The sequence below is a fragment of the Prionailurus viverrinus genome, chromosome B3, assembly GCF_022837055.1.
Source record: "Prionailurus viverrinus isolate Anna chromosome B3, UM_Priviv_1.0, whole genome shotgun sequence".
NCBI lineage: Eukaryota > Metazoa > Chordata > Mammalia > Carnivora > Felidae > Prionailurus > Prionailurus viverrinus.
Window position 1 is genome coordinate 114,529,337 of NC_062566.1, and position 19,794 is coordinate 114,549,130.

General features: G+C 42.1%; 2 protein-coding genes across 4 annotated transcripts; both read left to right on the forward strand.

Moving 5' to 3' along the window:
- The first annotated feature begins 322 nt into the window (after positions 1-322).
- Positions 323-6,284, forward strand: LOC125169078 (acyl-coenzyme A thioesterase 6-like). The gene is made up of 3 exons (XM_047864707.1): positions 323-811; positions 2,900-3,102; positions 5,628-6,284. The coding sequence occupies exons 1-3, from the start codon at positions 355-357 to the stop codon at positions 6,231-6,233; spliced, it is 1,266 nt and encodes a 421-aa protein (XP_047720663.1). The 5' UTR covers positions 323-354; the 3' UTR covers positions 6,234-6,284.
- Positions 6,285-8,202: 1,918 nt separating this feature from the next.
- LOC125168810 (acyl-coenzyme A thioesterase 1-like) lies at positions 8,203-18,655 on the forward strand. 3 transcript variants are annotated; one of them, XM_047864194.1, is made up of 3 exons: positions 8,203-9,603; positions 14,457-14,656; positions 18,452-18,655. In XM_047864194.1, exons 1-3 carry the CDS (start codon positions 9,039-9,041, stop codon positions 18,467-18,469), a joined length of 783 nt encoding a protein of 260 aa, XP_047720150.1. In that variant the 5' UTR covers positions 8,203-9,038; the 3' UTR covers positions 18,470-18,655. The 3 variants fall into 3 exon arrangements, with proteins under 3 accessions (XP_047720150.1, XP_047720149.1, XP_047720151.1); XM_047864193.1 differs by lacking the exon at positions 18,452-18,655 and adding an exon at positions 14,941-15,522; XM_047864195.1 differs by lacking the exon at positions 14,457-14,656.
- The last annotated feature ends 1,139 nt before the right edge of the window (positions 18,656-19,794 follow it).

Below are 19,794 nucleotides of genomic sequence, written 5' to 3' on the forward strand. Positions count from 1 at the left end.
GTTTCTCCACTGATCATCTGAATTATAATCGCCTGGGATGCTTTATAAAACTCCAGGTTCTCCGAACTACTAGTATCTTTCCCAATCTCAGCGGTCTTGGTACGTCTATTTCCACACTCACTGCGCTGGATTGCATAATAATGAACTCTTATTTTGGCAGATACTTCCTTCCAATTAGACACTAGTGGATTTTCACAAACTCTAGCTGACTTCATACAGCGGCTTAGCGTGTCCAAGCGTCCAATCTGAATATCGCAAAGTCTCCAATTGCAATTGCTTCCCCGGGGGGTGGAGGGACTCCCGGCCGGACACGTGACTCTGGGGAGACGGCCTCGCTGTTCCGCAATAATCAGGATGGCGGCTACGGTGACGCTGGAGCCCGCGGGCCGCTGCGCGTGGGACGAGCCCGTGCGCATCACCGTGCGTGGCCTCTCCCCGGGACAGCCTGTCACGCTGCGCACGTCCCTGCGCGACGAGAAGGGCGCGCTCTTCCGGGCCCACGCGCGGTACCAAGCGGACGCCGGCGGCCTCCTGGACCTGGCGCGCGCGCCCGCGCTGGGCGGCAGCTTCACGGGGCTCGAGCCCATGGGGCTGCTCTGGGCCCTGGAGCCCGAGAAGCCCTTGGTGCGGCTGGTGAAGCGGGACGTGCAGACGCCCTTCGCGGTGGAGCTGGAGGTGCTCGAGGGCCACGAGCCCGACGCCGGGCGGCTCCTGGGCCGGGCGGTGCTGGAGCGCGACTTCCTGCGGCCGGGGATGCGGCGGGTGCCGGTGCGCGCGGGCCGGGTGCGCGGCACGCTCTTCCTGCCGCCTGGTGAGTGCCTTGCGTCCCAGGCTGTTCTAAAGAATTGGTAACTGAGACCCACATTTCCTAAACTTACCGCCGAACTCCAGAGCTTGTCATACATTCTGGATGGAAGTTTTTCCTCTTTAAATTTCATGCCACTTCCCGTCTGTTAAAAAGTGGTTTCTGTCTTTGGAGCTCTCCACTGCCCAGGGCGATGAGCGATCTTATCCATGCCCATTTCTCAGATGGGAAAACAGGCTGCTCGGTGGCTGGCGGGCATGGCCGGGCCAGGGTCACAGGGCAGGTGGGAGCAGCGCGGGGATTAGGCAGGGCAGACCTCGTCACCCCGGGCACCTACCACCCTTCCACACAAATAACCTTTATGTTGGACGAATGCCACTGAGCTGTATGCTAAAAAGTGCATTCAACATACTCACGAAGTGCATTTCTTTTAAGTGCCAGCCACGCAGCTGTATTTCAAATACCAGTGTTAGGTAATGAGTTATGCTGCTGTGCAAGAGTGATCTTTGCCTCTTCTCACGTCGAACTTTCCCCGTAATCCTAAAAAAAACAAACTGATTGTCCTCTTCCCCCATCATAAACAGTCTGTCGGTGATTCTCAATCTGGGTTGATTAACCCCTACTCCTGGAGACATTTTTGTTGTCACAACCAAAAGGTGGGGGAGGATATTATTGGCATCCAGTGGGTAGAGGCCAGAGATGCTGCCAAACATGCAGAATGCACAGGACAGTCCACACAACAAAGAAATATCTTACTCAAAATGTCTGTAGTGCTAAGTAAAAACAAGGTGCTTACTAGGTTAAAGGGGCCCAGAAACAAGACCCCCTACCCCACCTCTTACAACCAAATTCCAGACTGAAACCCCTCCTGTATAGAAATGCTGGAGTTGCCATATCTCAGAGAATCCCTAAACTGAATTCTGTCATTCTCCAAAACAGGAGGCTCTGCTTTATTCTTACAGCTCATCAGCAATTCACAACCTTAGCCAGTGGCTGCACAGTCAACTGAAATCCTGTGGTTGGAATTGGATCTTATACATCTCTGTATGTCCAGATTCCTAGAGGCTTGCCCAGGGATATAGTAGGAACTCAATAAATCATACTGACTGAATCAGTAAGAATCCCCCCACCCACCCAAAAACAAACCAACCAAACAAACAAAAACCTTTTACCATCCATATTGGCACCTGATATTTCAGTCAAGTCAATCTTGTGTTAACTATTTCAATGTCTACTTTGTGGCCCATTTAAAATTTGTTTTCTGTCTCAAAGACTTTTGTAAATAACGTAGAAGGGTTCAGTCATTTAACAAATATGTATTAAGCCAATGACTATGCTACGTAGTGGGATGCGATAGCTAGCGAAGTCAGACGTGGTCCTCACTGTACTTACAGCCTAATAAAGGACCCAGGTAACTATACTTGCATCTGTAAGCTTGATAAGTGCTGTGATAAGGGAAATACAGGCCCAGGGTGCTGATGGAGACATAAAAGGGTATCTGACTCAACTCAGCCTTGGGGGAGATCTGGGAAGTCTTCTGGGAAGGGAGATCTAAACTTTGATTTGAAAGCTGAAGGTCAACCAGGTGATAAAAAGTGGAGAGTGAAGACTAGCATATACCATTTTCAGGGGCCAAAGAGAACAGAGCATATTTAGGGATAGTGTTCTTTAAGGTTGGAGCAGAGAATGCAAGGAGCTGGGGAGTATATCAATACCCCTTATATATGTAGAGCATTGTACAGTTCTTCAAGCATTCTCAAGTAGATTTTTTTTTTTTGAGGAAGATTTTGTGGAAAATGTACATCTCATCATATGCTACTTGTAATTTGAAATATATATTTCATTTTTGAAAATTAGGTGAAAAATTCTGGAGAAAATAAAGCATTTTGTTCCCCCCTTCCTTCTCCTTGAAGGTTACTAAAAAGGAAAAAAAAAAAAAAAGGCAACATTTTAAAAAGGGTCCTTTTTTCCACTTGCTCCTCCACTCCCAGCCTTCCTTGCTTGAGAAACTTGTCTTCACTGACTGCCAAAATCTGAAACTCCAGAATGTCTCTGGAGAGTCTAAAGCTCCTTATGATCTGTGGTGTTTTCCAGGTGCAGGACCCTTCCCTGGGATCATCGATCTGTTTGGGAGTGGCGGTGGCCTTTGTGAATACAGGGCCAGCCTCCTGGCTGGACATGGTTTTGCTGTGCTTGCTTTGGCTTATTTCAAATTTGAAGACCTCCCTGAATATTTGGATGATGTGCACCTGGAGTACTTTGAAGAAGCTATAGACTTCATGCTGCAGCATCCAAAGGTGAGTTCTGGTGTTTGCTTGAATGCAGGGGAGAGAGGGTAGAGCCAACACAGGACTGAATCTCAAAGCCCTACCAGGACACTGGGGGCTAGAAATATGTCATGAGACACAAAAGTTCCTTCCAAAGTTATTAGGATTATTATTTCACTTCCACCCATCTCTCTCCAATCCCTAAGACTTAACTGTTTATTTTCCTTTAATAAGGAAATAACTGTTTATTTTCCTGTCTGTTTTTTAAATTTTTTTAAATGTTTCATTTATTTTTGAGACAGAGAGAGACAGAGCATGAGCAGGGGAGGGTCAGAGAGAGAGGGAGACACAGAATCCGAAGCAGGCCCCAGGCTCTGAGCTGTCAGCACAGAGCCCGACGTGGGGCTTGAACTCATGAACTGTGAGATCATGACCTGAGCTGAAGTTGGACGCTTAACCAACTGAGCCACCCAGGTGCCCCTGTTTTCCTTTAATTCTTGACCATAATTCAAAGAGTTGTACTAAGACATTACTAACCTTAAATTCTGCTTCTCCATCTACCCCCAAGTGGCCTTATAATGCTGAATAAGGCAACTGCTTTCTCTGGGATTCAGTTTTTCTCATTTATAAGATTAATGTAGGGGTACCTGGGTGGCTTAGTCAGTTGAGTGTCCAACTCTTGATTTCAGCTCAGGTCATGATCCCAGGGTTATGAGATCAAGCCCCATGTCGGGCTCTGCACTGAGCATGGAGCATGCTTGGGGTTCTCCCTCTTTCTCTCCTTTTGCCTCCGTCCCCTGTTCATGCTCTCTCTCTCTCTCTTGCTCTCAAATAAAATAATAATTTAATTTAATTTAATTTAATTTAATTTAAAAGAAAGATTAATGTAGGGGCACCTGTGTGGCTCAGTCGGTTGAGCGTCCAACTTCGGCTCAGGTCATGATCTCACAGTTCGTGAGTTTGAGCCCTGCGTCAGGCTCTGTGCTGACAACTCAGAGCCTGGAGCCTGCTTCAGATTCTGTGTCTCCCTCTCTCTCTCTGCCCCTTGCCCGCTCACACTCTGTCTCTCTCTTTCCCTCAAAAATAAATAAACATTAAAAAAAATTTAAAAAAAAGAGGAAAAAGTTTGACTCTTAAGAGACATTTTTAGGACAGTCGGTGACATTTGAATAGGGACTGTGCTGGATGCTATTAAGGAATCATTAATTTTGTTAAATGTGATAATGCTATTATGTTTTTATAGAAAAAGTTCTTATCTAAGACTGTAAAAAATAATCAAAACATTTTAGTGTGATTAAAAGTGGAATACATGCTCTGCAACTATCTAGATTTAAAGAAACCCAAATATTCTAATGTTAAGTAATAAATGTTAAAAAATGTTCTACAAGGGTGATCTAAATCTGTCAGAATTCAGGGACTGGTCTGTTAGCAGAGCTGCTAGAACCTCAATGGCCTTGAACTGTGATTATTGGTTTATTAGGGGAGATAAGGCCCCAGGGGAAAAAGAAGAAACCAATATATCCTATCAGTTCTGCCCTTAGACCTGGGCAAGAGGGGCTTCTGTCCTGGACAGAAGCCTTAGGTGGCCACACTCCCTGCCCACAGGGTGAGGAGTCCAAGGGACCCAGGGAATGTATCCACCTGGAGCCCATGTGCCTTACATACACACACACACACACACACACACACACACACACACCCCATACCCTTGTGATCTGGAATACCAGAATTCTTTGCCAAATAGCACTGATCCTGCTTCCAGGCCCTATGTCTTTTCTCAGGGTCTGTCAATGTGAATACGCCTAGGCCTTAAATATGGGGACTGGGGTGTCCATATACATGTGTGAGAGGCGCCTCAAGGCACATGATGGAGCCAGGGATGGGAAGAGAAGGAATGGGGGCCAGGGACCAAGGACTGGGGCTAGCTCTCCCCCATGCCACATTCCAGTACAGAACTTCAAGGAGTTCCAAGATTTCAGATTTGAGCCTGACATTATAAACTGTTATGAAGGTATATTTATCAAGGTGGGAGAAAATAATATATTTTTTTTATTTAAAAAAATTTTTTTAATGTTTATTTATTTTTGAGGCGGGGGGGGGCACGCATGAGTGGGGGAGGGGCAGAGAGAGAGGGAGACACAGAATCCCAAGCAGGCTCCAGGCTCTGAGCTGTCAGCATAGACCCGTTGCGGGGTTCAAACTCACGGACCGTGAGATCATGACCTGAGCTAAAATTGGACGCTCAACCGACTGAGCCACCCAGGCTCCCCAAGAAAATAATATATTTTAATTGTTTGTTTAATAGCTTTTACATGTTTAAGTATGGGGTACATGGGTCTCTGTGTCTACTCTTGACCCAGTTGCCACAAATATTAGTGGAAGGCCTGTGTACTAGGAAGTCAATTGATTTGCTTATTAGAAAACACACTTGAGCTTTGTGGATTGTTGCATAAAAAAAAGAAAGCAAATGACATTTAAGAAAGCTAGCTAGAGAATATAAAATCACTGTTTATGTCCTCCATTTACAAATTCTAGGCTTGTTCTCTCTTTTTCAGGTGAAAGGCCCTGGTGTTGGGCTTCTTGGCTTCTCCAAAGGAGGTGACCTGTGTCTCTCAATGGCCTCTTTCTTGAAGGGCATCACAGCCACTGTACTTATTAATTCCTGTGTGGCCAACACAATATCTCCTCTGCATTACAAGGATATGTTTATTCCCAGTCTTGGCAGTGACTCAGGGAAAATTGTAGTTACTGAGTCAGGGGTTTTAATTTTTTTGGATGTTTGGGATAATCCACTGGAGGAACTCAACTATCAAAGTATTATTCCATTGGAAAGAGCCCAGGGGCGTTTTCTGTTTCTTGTTGGCTTGGATGATCATAGCTGGAAGAGTGAATTCTATGCTCGTATAGCCTCTGAACGGTTACAAGCCCATGGGAAAGACAGACCCCAGATAATCTACTACCCAGGAACTGGTCACTGTATTGAACCACCTTATTTTCCTCCTTGTAGAGCTTCTGTGCATACAGTGTTAGGCCAAGCAGTACTCCATGGAGGTGAGCCAAAGGCACAGTCAAGGGCACAGGTAGATGCCTGGCAGGAAATTCAAACTTTCTTCCATAAACATCTCAATGGTAAAAAATCTGTGCCGTCCAGCAAAATGTGACATTGTAATCATAGACCAGATACTATGAATAAAAATCTAATTCATACAACATGTATTGGGTTTTCTAGAGCACATAGGAAACTTTTTTTTTAAGTTTGTTTATTTTGAGGGGCTTTGGGTGGCTCAGGTTGGTTAAGCGTCCAACTTCTACTCAGGTCATGATCTTTTGGTTCGTGGGTTCAAGCCCAGTGTCAGGCTCTGTGTTGACAGCTCAGAGTCTGGAGCCTGCTTCAGATTCTGTGTCTCCCTCTCCCTTTCTCTCTCTCTGTCCCTTCGCTGCTCACATTCTGTCTCTCAAAAATAAATATTTAAAAAAAATTTTTGATAAAGTTTATTTATTTTGAGAGAGAGAGCGCATGAGCACGGGAGGGGCATAGAGAGAGCAAATCCCAAGCAGGCTCCACACTGTCGATGTGGAACCTGAAGTGGGGCTTGAACTCACGAACCGTGAGATCATGACCTGAGCCGAAGTCCGACACTTAACCAGGTGCCCCTATGCACATTCATTTTAAATGGTCTTTGGACACTGGAAGATAAAAGCTTGTGGAAGGCATTCTGTTTTTTCAGGTGGTATGTGCAGTGATGCACAAAATCCAATATTCGTGGCCACTATAACGTTGGATTTTGTAGACAGAAGTAAAAATTCCTTGAATTCTTTTTCTTTTTTTTTAAGTTTTTTCTTTATATATATATATATAATTAAGTAATCTCTTTATATATATATATGTATATATATATATATTATTATTATTATTATTAAGTAATCTCTATGCCCAGGGGCGCCTGGGTGGCTCAGTTGGTTAAGTGTCCAACTTCGGCTCAGGTCATTGTCTCACAGTTTGTGAGTTTGAGCCCCGCATTGGGCTCTGTGCTGACAGCTCAGAGCCTGGAGCCTGCTTTGAATTCTGTGTCTCCCTCTCTCTCTGCTCTTCCCCTGCTCATGCTCTCTCTCCTTCAAAAATAATTAAAATATTAAAAAAAAAAAAAGTAATCTCTATGCCCAATGTGAGCCTTGAACTCACAGGCCCAAGATCAAAAGTTGCATGCTCTGTAGACTGAGGCAGCCAGGTGCCCCACTTGGGTTGTTTTTCTAAAGCTGGAGATCTTCAAAGATAGAGGGACTTTAACAAGTACTTTTCAAAGAACACACGGTTATTGTATGGCTCTAAAGCAGAAATTCTTGGTCCAGTGGCCATTTAGTTTCAGTGGCAAATATCTTTGAAGCCATAATAGGACACATGACAGTTATGATCTTTAAAAAAAATTTTTTTAAACGCTTATTTATTTTTGAGACAGAGAGAGACAGTGTGAGTGGGGAAGGGGTAGAGAGGGAGATGGAGACACAGAATCCAAAGCAGGCTCTAGGTTCTGAACTGTCAGCACAAAGCATGACGTGGAGCTCAAATTCACCAACTGTGCCCTGAGCCCATATATTATATTATATATATATAATATATATAACCACAAGATATACAATATAATACACATTATATTGTATATTATATATTATATATGTTATTTTAATACAAACATTAATATATTATATAAATATATAATATACAATGTATAATATAATTATATAAAATATTAATATATATAATATATATATTCCTTGACACAGCAGTTTAATGGAATGTTTTCACCTGGATTAATTCACCTCATTTTATACGTGTTTTAATTAAGATAGAATTCTACAGTGGAAAACATTTTAAATTATATCAATACATTTTTCATCGTAAAAGATTCGAGTAATACAGATAAAATTCAACCCTCTTAACTCATTACCCAATTCCAGGCTTTTCTTAGGGCTAATTACAGTTATTAACTTGAAGCATACATTTCCAGGGGCACCTGGGTGGCTCAGTCCGTTAAGCCTCTGACACTTTTGATTTCTGCTCATATCAAGATCTCACAGTTCATGAGTTCAAGCACCTCCGTCAGGCTCTGCACGAAGAGTGCAGAGCCTGGTTGGGATTCTCTCTCTCCCTCTCTCTCTCTCTGCCTCACCACCACTCTCTCTCCAAATTAAATTAAAAAAAAAAGTATACCCTTACAGAACCATATTATTTGCATGTACATACATATATTTGTATTAATGGAAAAATATGATTTTGTGAATTAAGCACCTTTTTATTGGGGAAAAAAAAGTCATGATGTAAGTTTTTCTGCACATAAAAACATACGTTTTTATTACTTGTGCCAGGCCACAAGACAATAGGGATCATTTCCATAGTGTATAAATCTGTACTGCCTCATCTAAAACGTTTAAACTTTAATTTTGGCAGTCTTTCTTAATCCCCGCAAAAATAATTTCAGGGAAGGAAAGGAGTCTATTACACGGAGCCTCCTTCAGCAAGGTTTAGGGAATTGTGACCCCAGGTGGCCAGAGAGGGATTTTAAAGAAAGAACGACGAGGATTTTCTGTCAAAAGACCTTTAACTTTTCCTTCTCGCCAAGTCCAGCGTAGGCTGGGGATGAGCTCCTGCCTCTTTTAGGCGGTCTTACTAAAAGGACCCCAATACCGTGACCGAACCCGGGCCCTCCTAAGTTGCCCCTTCTTGCAGCCTTTTGCTGAGTAGCGCGGGAAGAACCAGCTCGGGTTCTCTGGTCCGCTCAGCCACCTCTGGCCCCAGTGGGCCCCGCCCCCGGCCCCGCCCCTCTTGCCCTGCTTCAGCCGCCCGGCCCCGCCCCATTCGGACAGGCCCCGGCCTGCCCTGCGTGGCCCCGCGGAGAGAGCTGACTTCCTACCACACGAACCCGGCCGCGTGTGTTTGGCCTGAGTCAAAGCCGCGAAGATCCGGAGCCATGTGGAGGACTGTCCATGCCGTGCTCCGGACCCCCGGAACCCCACTCCTGCTCCGGAGGTCAATGTCCACATCTGCCCTTCTCGCCCAGAAGTCTGCGACCTTGACCGTCACCCCCAAGACTGGGCTGGCCGACGAGCTCCTGGATATTAAAGTGGAGGGCTTAGGTCCCAGAGAGCGGGTGACCCTTCGGGCGTCGGCCGTCAGCTACCGAGGCCGCCTCTTCCGATCGGTGGCCCACTACGAGGCGGACGGCCGCGGGGGGTTGGACCTGGCCAGGGACCGGGCTCTGGGCGGCGACTTCACGGGCGTGGAGCCCATGGGGCTCCTGTGGAGCCTCACGCCGGTCGGCTCGGAGGATCCCTGCTTCAGCCAGATGCCGAGAGGCGTGATGAAAACCCCCCTCAAAGTGGAGGTGACCGTCCACCACGCGCCGCAGCAGCAGGCGGTACCGCTGGGCCCGGCGCTGGCCTCTGCCCAGGTGCAGCGCTGGTTTTCCAGCCCGGAGCTGAGCCGCGCTCGCCTGCAAGCCGGCCGCCTGCGGGGCGTCTTCTTGCTGCCCCCAGGTGCGTGAGGTCTTTTCCGCAGAGGGCTTTGCATGGATTTAGGAAAAATGATTTATGAAAGCCGGCTTGCTTTGCTAGCTAACTTATCATCTGAAAAACAGAGCGAGCGCCTCAATTATTTTGTCGCCTAGACACCAGGTGGGACAGTCACTTCGCTAAATGGTGACTGGGATTTAAATGCAATTTGCTCGGGAACCTCTTTTCTGCAGGCTGCCCACCCTTCAGACTCCCAGTGCTGCAGCTGCTATTACTTGTGACTAAGCATATTCTAGTAAGCACAACATTGTTGTAAAGTTTCTCCCATAAGTATTTGTTTACCTGTCTAGTAGGCAGAGCTTTGTGTTAACTTTTTTAGTTATCATTTCTTGTAAAAATGGCGAGAGTAGTGGATACAAATCTATCTGTCACTGGTATCTGCTCAAACCCAACATAACTGAAGCCCTATGACATATATTGTTCACTCTTTAAATTCTGGTTTCACGTTAGGATACCGATGACTTTGTTGTTGTATTTTCTGACATACTCTAATTCCTTAGAGACCTTCATCATGATGAGGACACTTCTGTTGCTCATTTCATAGATCAAAGAACAATTTATTTTATAAATGAGTAAGCCGAGGCCTAAAGTGTTTTAACCAAATCACACAGCTAGATGGTGCTAAAATCAGGGTGCAGTCAAATTCTTTGAGCTCCAAACTCAGACCTCCACAGTAACATGGGCTGAGGAGAGAATGAGTGAAATAGGTTGGTGTTTTGTTTTGTTTTGTTTTTGTTTTTGTTTTTTTTAAAGCCCAGTCTGGCTTATCTTCTGCTCTCAAATCTCAGGGTTCTTAGGAACAACTAAGAGTCTTTCAAATGAGAGATTTAAAACATTTTCAGGAACACCTGCGTGGCTCAGTTCAGTTAAGCGTCTGGTTCTTGATTTCCTCTCAGGTCAAAATCTGATTCTTGATTTCCTCTCAGGTCATGATCTCACAGTTGGCCAGTTGGAGCCCCACATCTGGCTCTCAGCCTCTCAGTGAAGAGCCTGCTTAGGATTCTCTCCTCTCTCTGCCCCTCCCCTGTGCATACACACTCTCTCTCTCTCTCTCTCTCTCTCTCTCTCTCAAAATGAATAAATAAACATTAAAAAAAACCATTTTCATAGTTGAGGGTGTGGAGGGGTTTTTTAAGATCCTATAAGGTCCTAGCAAATTTACATCCTGAGGATCAAATTTCTCAATTGAAACAAAATAAACAAATTCTCAGTTATTTTAATGTGATAATCAGGTTAGTATCTTGAAGGCTGTGGTTGGAAAAATCTATTGCTGGAATAATTTGAGGAACTGTATGTTGTCTTTTTCATGGCTTGCTTTAGGGATTTTGGAAGTAATATTGAATCCAGAAATGCATGAAATTTATCTAATTTTAAAAAGAGCAGATCAAGATATGCTGAGATATCCAAATGTTAAGAAAACCACCATCTAAAAATCACTATCTTAATATGTATACTCTAGCTTTCACTTTGGTGGCCAGATATCCCTTAACTTATTTCTAGATTTGAAAATTTAGGAACAGCTTCTGGCACTGGAATTTTAGATTTCTTGTTTAGTTTATATTCTAATGTTCTTGCCTCTTATTTTGTTCTTATAAATTTATCTAGCGCTTTTAGTTGGAATAACACAAAAGAATGTATCTGAGAAATACTAGGAGTCAACTGGCTGAGAAATTCTTCTCTTGGAACGTTGAATGAATAACATAAGCTACAATAGGAATGTTGAAAGAGAAATAACAGATCAACATTAGAAGGAAAATAGTTTGACATTTTACTCCCTTTCCACTGCCAGGGAGCGAGAATTTACTGTCCCCTTCAAGGTCCTTCTAGCTTCTAGCTGGATTAAGAATCAAATTGACAGGAGACAGATTAACAGGAGAACATCAAATTTAATTCTGTATGTATGGGAAATCCATACAGACGTGGAAATTCCAAAGACAGGCAAAATGAAGTATATATGTCATCCTGAACTAAGGAGAAAAGGTTAGGGGTCTAAGCCTTTGAAGGGAAGGGATGCATTTCATAGGGCAATAAGATGAACAGGTGTTTGGAAAGTTGATTTTTGCCCTGGCATACAGTGGCCACTCAGATAAAATTTATCTCTGGCAATAACCCTCATTCTGGGAAAGACCCCCAATTGAGATTTTTCCATGTAGTTAAGGGAGGAGCAAAATCATTCCTCTGAGCTCACAGGATCTCAGTTGCCTTCAGCTCAAAATAATCCACATGCCCAAGTAGCATATTCTAAGTGGAACTCCCCTGATCCCCTTCAAACTCAAAATAATCTTTATACTAAATTGGTCCATCTAGGGGCAGCCTGCCCTTGGCCCCTATACTACACATATTGTTCATTTTATATTACACCATCATTAGACCTTTAAAATAGCATAGGCTTTGTTAGGGATTTAGGTAACTCTGTATCTGAAGCTCATTGAGAACTCAAACGGCCCTTTAAAGTTGGATTTTTTAAAAGTTTATTTATTTATTTTGAGAGGGAGAGAGAGAATCTCAACCTGTTGGCACAGAGGGCATGATCTCATGAACTGTAAAATCATGACCTGAGCCAATATCAAGAGTCAGACGCTTAAACGACTGAGCCACCCAGGTGCCCCAAGTTGCCTTTTTTTTTTTTTAATGTTTATTTATTTATTCTTTTGAGACAGCTTGAGCAGGGGAGGAGCAGAGAGAGAGAGGGACAGAGGATCTGAAGCAGGCTCAGTGCTGACAGTGGAGAGCCAGATACAGGGCTCAACCTCATGAACCGTGAGATCATGACCTGAGCCGAAGTCTGTTGCTCAACCGAGTCACTCAGGTGCCCCGTGGATTTCCTTTTTTTTTTTTTTAAATTAATTTAATTATTTTAATTTACATCCAAATTAGTTAGCATGTAGTGCAACAATGATTTCCGGAGTAGATTCCTTAATGCCCCTTACCCATTTAGCCCATCCCCCCTCCCACAACCTCTCTAGCAACCCTCTGTTTGTTCTCTATATTTAAGAGTCTCTTCTGTTTTGTCCTTCTCCCTGTTTTTATATTATTTTTGCTTCCCTTCCCTTATGTTCATCCATTCTGTGTCCTAAAGTCCTCATATGAGGGAAGTTATATGACATTTGTCTTTCTCTGACTGACCAATCTCACTTAGCCTAATACCCTCCAGTTCCATCTACATAGTTGCAAATGACAAGATTTCATTCTTTTTGATTGCCGACTAATATTCCATTGTATACATATACTACATCTTCTTTATCCATTCATCCATCGATGGACATTTGGACTTTTCCCATACTTTGGCTATTGTTGATATTGCTGCTATAAACATGAGGGTGCATGTGTCCTTTTGAAACAGTATAACTGTATCCCTTGGATAAATACCTAGTAGTGCAATTGCTGGGTCATAGGGTAGTTCTATTTTTAGTTTTTTGAGGAACCTCCATCCTGTTTTCCAGAGTGGCTGCACCAGTTTGCATTCCCACCAGCAGTGCAAAAGAGATCCTCTTTCTCTGCATCCTCACCAACACCTATTGTTGCCTGAGTTGCTAATGTTAGTTATTCTGACAGGTATAAGGTGGTATCTCATTGTGGTTTTGATTTGTATTTCCCTGATGATGAGTGATGAGCATTTTTTCATGTATCAGTTGGCCATCTGGATGTCTTCTTTGGAGAAGTGTCTATTCATGTCTTTTGCCCATTTCTTCACTGGATTATTTGTTTTTTGGGTGTTGAGTTTGATAAGTTCTTTATAGATTTTGAATAATAACCCTTTATCTGATATGTCGTTTGCAAATATCTTCTCCCTTCTGTCAGTTGCCTTTTAGTTTTGCTGATTGCTGTGCAGAAGCTTTTTATTTTGATGAGGTCCCGATAGTTCATTTTTGCTTTTGTTTCCCTTGCATCTGGAGTCGTGTTAGTAAGAAGTTGCTGCAGCCAAGATCAAAGAGGTTTTTGCTTTCACCTCGAGGATTTTGATGGCGTCCTGTCTTACCTTTAGGTCTTTCATCCATTTTGAGTTTATTTTTGTGTATGGTGTCAGAAAGTGGTCCAGGTTCGTTCTTCTGCATGTCGCTGTCCAGTTTTCCCAGCACCACTTGCTGAAGAGACTGTCTTTATTCCATTGGATATTCTTTCCTGCTTTGCCAAAGATTAGTTGGTCGGATTTCTTTTTAATGAGGTATTATAGTTTCATAACTCAAAGACTGCCAGAATTATTTGTTTAGATTAATCAGGACTTACAGTTCAAACCAAAACATTTTCCGTGTCTTTTTTTGCAAATTTTCATATTTTTTTCACCATTTTCCAGTGATATCTCACAGGGAAAAATATAAAAACATTTTTACATTTATTCAAAATAGCCAAAACAAGTATCTATGTCAACCACAAGAATAAAACTATTTCAGCCAAAACAGATGTTTTCTTTTCAAGGCAAATAGGTGAATGTTTTACTTCTTTTTTAAAGTTTATTTATTTATTTTGAGAGAGAGAGAGAAGAGAGAGCTCAGAAGAGGCAGAGAGAATCTCAAGCAGGTTCCACACTGCCAGCACAGAACGCAACATGGGGCTTGAACCACAAACTGAGATCATAACCTAAGCCGAAACCAGGAGTCAGACACCCAACTGACTGAGCCACCCAGGCACCCCTAGGTGAATGTTTCAAAACAGAAAAAAAATTAAAATGTTTTTGAAGTTAAAAAATAAAAACATTTTTAAAGAAAAAATATAAATTGTACAAGTAGGATTTGATTTAGAAAATGTTAACTGGGTATCATGGTCCATTAAATGTCCTGATGTCTAATCCCAGATTAATCTTCTTTCCTGGTTTATAGGAGATGGTCCTTTTCCTGGTTTGATTGATATGTTTGGTGATGGAGGATTAAATGAATCTCGAGCTAGTCTCCTGGCTTGTCGAGGTTTTGCTACTCTGGCTTTGCCATTTTTTGGCTATGAAGATCTACCTCCAATCATGAAAGACTTAAATTTAGATTACTTTGAAGAGGCAGCTAAATTTGTGCAAAGTCACCCAAAGGTGAGTGGGATTGTAGAGAGAAATGCGTTTAAAATGAACTCCTTAGGGCCAGGAGAGAGTGAAAAGAAGGTGGTACTACTGGGTTGGAAAATATCTATAACAAATACCTGTTGAATGAATTCGTGAATGGATAAATAAATACATAAGCTATCTGATGAATACCTATATGCTTTTTCTTTATTGAGTGCTTTGCGACTTCATTAACAATCATACTTTCTATCTTTCTCTCTCTCCCTCCCTCCCTCCTTCCCTCCTTGTTTGTCTTCTTTTTCTTCAACGTCTAGGTTAAAGGTCCAAACATTGGAGTGATTGGTTCTGGCAAAGGGGCAGAGTTGGCATTTTCCATGGCTAGCTTTCTCCCAAATATAGCTGCAGTTGTGAGCATCAACGGCTGTGTCTCTAACACAGCTACTGCCCTTACATGTGGTAGATCAATCCTGCCAGGACTGCCTTTTAACCTAGACAAAATCTCTGCCATGGATTCAGGGGCTTATGATGTTAAAGAAGCGCTGGAGGACCCCTTGGATCCAGCCTACCAGGAAAGTCGTATCCCCCTTGAAAAAGCCAGTGCCCATTTCCTTTTTATAGTCGGAGAGGATGACAGGCATTGGAAGAGTTCTGTTTACGCTGACATAGCTGTGAAGCATCTCACAGAGCATGGGAAGACAAATTTTACTCTCTTAAGTTATCCTAACGCCGGCCACAGAATAGATCCCCCTTACAGCCCTTTTTTCTCTGTATACCTTGATCCCGTGTTGGGAGTGCCTGTTTTGGGAGGTGGGCAGCTAAAAGCTCATGCTGTCGCTCAGATTGAGTCTTGGAAGAAGATCTTGGAATTTTTGCACTTGCATCTAGGGTAAAGTCTAACAAACTAGGTTTAGAATATGTGCAGAACCATTTAAGGGATTGATTGAATATTTTTGACAAATGACTGAAATCTAGATCTCTCATGGGCATCTGCAAGCTTTTAAAAGAAGTAAAAATACTTGCTTCAAGTTCATCAGAGCCTGTAACTTTGGTGACTATCCATGTTTCTCCATGGTTGGTTGGTTTGAGCTTCAACTCAAGGTAATTGCTAAGTGAAAACCAGTTTTTAATCTGCCATTTACCCAGCCTTCTCACTTACCCTCCCTGTCACCCCTACTTCCAAAGTTTTTTTTAAAAAAACTGGCATATGATAATTAGTTTGCTATTATCTGTCCCAGAGGTTATAAAACTGTTTTAAACAGGGGTGAATACATGGATATAGGCCCCAGGTTTTATGGTGAGCAACGACTGGGTTATGACAACTTTCTCATAAGAGAATAAGATGCTGGACTGAATTCTAACACGATGATCCAGAGGCTGATTTGTGGTAGACTGAAGTCAGAATCCTTTCTGTTGTTAGTCAGGTCTTGATTTTTTTTTTTTTTTTCTAATTGTCACCTGTTCAAGGATCTTTAAAGAAACTTAGGGAGGCACCTGGGTGGCTCAGCCAGTTAAGTGTCTGATGCTTGATTTTGGATCAGGTCATGATCCCATGGTTTGTGAGTTTGAGCCTGGAATTGTGCTCCATGCTGACGGCGCTGAGCCTGCTTGAGATTCTCTCTCTTTCTCCCTCTCTCTCTGCTCCTTCCCTGCTCACACTTGTGTGCTCTCTCTCTCTCTCTCTCAAAATAAAAAACTTAAAAAAAAAAGGGGGGGGGGGAAAGAAAGTTAGAAATCCAAAAATACTTACTTGCTTTAAAACTGCCAAGCAATTACTAAGAAACACTGAATCTTTTTTTTTTTTTAACATTTATTTATTTTTTGGGAGAGTGCAAGCAGGGGAGGGGCAGAGAGAGGGGGACAGGGGATCTGAAGCAGGTTCTGCACTGACAGGCTGACAGCAGTGAGCCCAATGTGGGGCTCGAACTCACGAAAACAGGAGATCATGACCTGAGCTGAAGTCAGACCTCAGCCGACTGAGCCACAAAGGTGCCCTGACACACTAGTTCTTTATAATTCCCTTATGTCTGTTTGTACTTTAAAAAACTTTTCTTAACACTTTGTTTCCAAAATATATTTAAAAATAGGCACATTCCAGTTCTCCTCCCAAGTTGATAATTGACACAAGTAGACAATGTAATTATCTGAGGGAAACAGAGTTCATCCCTTCTACTTTCCGCCACCTTCACCAAAAATGTAATTACAATTTGTGGTTAAGCCTTAATTTATTAAAATAATTTTAATGCAAGTTCTGAGCTTTGATCTTAAACTTTAAAAATATGTGTGGAATTAGAAGATATTAAAATTCTGGCCTTCTCATAACTTAGTTAATTTTTTTTCTTCTACATAATTGGAGAGAAAGATTATGGTATTAATTATTAGCGTTTGATTTTGGTTGATCAGTAGATCTTGCAGTCAGAACTATATTTTGGGCTCTTCTTGGCAGAGGATGAGGTATTGTCACCCTAATTTGCAGTAGTAACGCTATCTAAAAAAATGTTTTTTAAGTTTATTTATTTATTGTGAGAGAGACAGAAAGTGCAAGTGGGGGAGGAACAGAGAGAGGAGGACAGACGATCCAAAGTGAGCTCTGCGCTAACAGCAGAGAGCCCGATCAATGTGGGGCTGGAACCCATGAAGTGAGAGATCATGACCTGAGCCAAAGTCTGATGCTCAACCAATTGTTTTTTAAATGTTTGTTTATTTATTTTGAGAGAGAGAAAGAGTGCTAATGGGGGAGGGGCAGAGGGAGAGAATCCCAAACAGGCTGTATGTAGTCAGCGTGGAACCTGATGTGGGACTCAGTCTCAACTGTGAGATCATGACCTGAGCAAAAATCAAGAGTTGGATGCTTAACCGACCGAGCCACCCAAGTGCCCCTATTTAAAAAAAAAAAAAAAAAAAAAATTAATACAAGTGTCAAATTATTAACATCAACAAGAAAGCATATGTCATACTTTATATATGTGTGTGTGTGTTTATATGTATTACTTCCAGATTTTGGGGTTATTCATGTAAGATTTTTAAAAGATTGTTTTCTCAAAAAAAATTTTTTTTTCAACGTTTATTTATTTTTGGGACAGAGAGAGACAGAGCATGAACGGGGGAGGGGCAGAGAGAGAGGGAGACACAGAATCGGAAACAGGCTCCAGGCTCTGAGCCATCAGCCCAGAGCCTGACGCGGGGCTCGAACTCACGGACGGCGAGATCCTGACCCGGCTGAAGTCGGACGCTTAACCGACTGCGCCACCCAGGTGCCCCTAAAAGATTGCTTTCTAAGTTTGATTTATTTAACTAATCTCTACCACCCAACATGGCCTCAAACTCACGACCCTGAGATCAAAAGTTGCATGCTTTTCCTACTGAGCCAGCTAGACATCCCTAAATGATGTTTTTTAAAAAACAGACCAAAAACATAGGGGAGAAATTGGCTTTTTACCAAGTAAGTATAATGAGAATAATAATCTGGGAAATGGACTATTGAAAATTGCTACATTGCTCATTCTAATTTGAGCTGATAAACTTTTTGACTATATAAATAACCTAAATAATTAATGACTCTCTCAGGCTTTAAGTTTTTTTTTTTTAATTTTATTTTAGGGTATACAACTTTTAGCTATTTTGCTCAATCTCTAATCAGCTGTTAAACATGATGATTTTTCTTTTATTCAACCCACATTCTTGTTTAGAACATTAAAGTTTCCTTAACATTTGGATTGCTATCGTTTCACACTATTTTACCGTTCCTTTTCAATGGGTCTGGTGATTTCTGAATTTGGGGAAACTGTTTCAATAATATTTTTAATCTTTCTCTTATCTTTCTCCTAGGCCTGCAGCAAGAAGTAGATCCAAAGCCATAGTTTCTGGTGAACAGTTTTTGGGATCTATTTTGCCATTTTGCAGCATTTAAGAGAACAAAGAAAGGATCCAAAGTATATAATTCTTCATTCTTTTCCTGTGTGAATGTTTTTTTAAATTTTTATTTTATTTTTAATTTTTTTTTAACATTTATTTATTTTGAGACAGAGAGAGACAGAGCATGAACGGGGGAGGGGCAGAGAGAGAGGGAGACACAGAATCGGAAGCAGGCTCCAGGCTCTGAGCCATCAGCCCAGAGCCCGACGCGGGGCTCGAACTCACGGACCGACCGCTAGATCGTGACCTGAGCTGAAGTCGGACGCTCAACCGACTGAGCCACCCAGGCACCCCTGTGTGAATGTTTTTAACCTTTGAGAATCTGAAACTCAAAATGTACTTGATGGGAAATGTAGCATGATATTATAAATTAATTTTCAGAGACCAGTAAATTTTTGCTTATATATTGGTAAATAGTTTATATAGAGGTAAATAAAACATATTCATGGTCAAAGTTTACTCCTCCAATGACAAGGAGGAAGTAAAAGTAACATTCTGAGCAAGTATGAAGATAAAATTAATTTGCTAATGATATTTCACAATTAATGCAATGCCTTATGATGTAATCCACAGTTTTGAGTAAGAGGCATACTCTGTTATGAGATCTGTTTGAGGATTAGATTCCCCTTTCAACCCCATCAACAAAACTGGCAAAGATTTTGGCAGCCAAGAAAAATTCTAGTTTGGAGACATGTAGAGGTGTGGAGATCTCAAACAAACAAACAAACAAAAACAAAACAACACTACAAGAAAAAAGGCTGCATATGTTATAAATATTCATTTTAATTTTCTTTAATACACATTTTACTTTTTCCTATTTTTAAATAACTATGGTTAAATTACCTTTTTCAAAATGAAATTTGTTATTTCAAAATTTAAAATAGCCACATTATAGAATGACCAGAAAATAAGCAAAATGAACACTTTAGTCTGCTAAGGCTGCCATAACAAAATACCACAGACTGGGTGGCTTAAACAACAGAAATTTATTTCCTCACAGTACTGGAGGCTGGAATTCCAAGATCAAGGTGCCTACAGTGTTAGTTTTTGGTGAGGCTTCTTTTGTTGGCTTCCAGGTGACCATCTTCTTACTGTGTCCTCAGATGGCCTTTCTTCTGTGACCACCACTCCTGGTGTATCTATTCCTCTTATAGCGACACTAGTTATATTGCATTAGGGCCCCACTCTGATGGCCTCATTTAACTGAAATTACCTCCTTAAAGTCCCTATTTCCACAAACAGTCGCATTGGGTTAG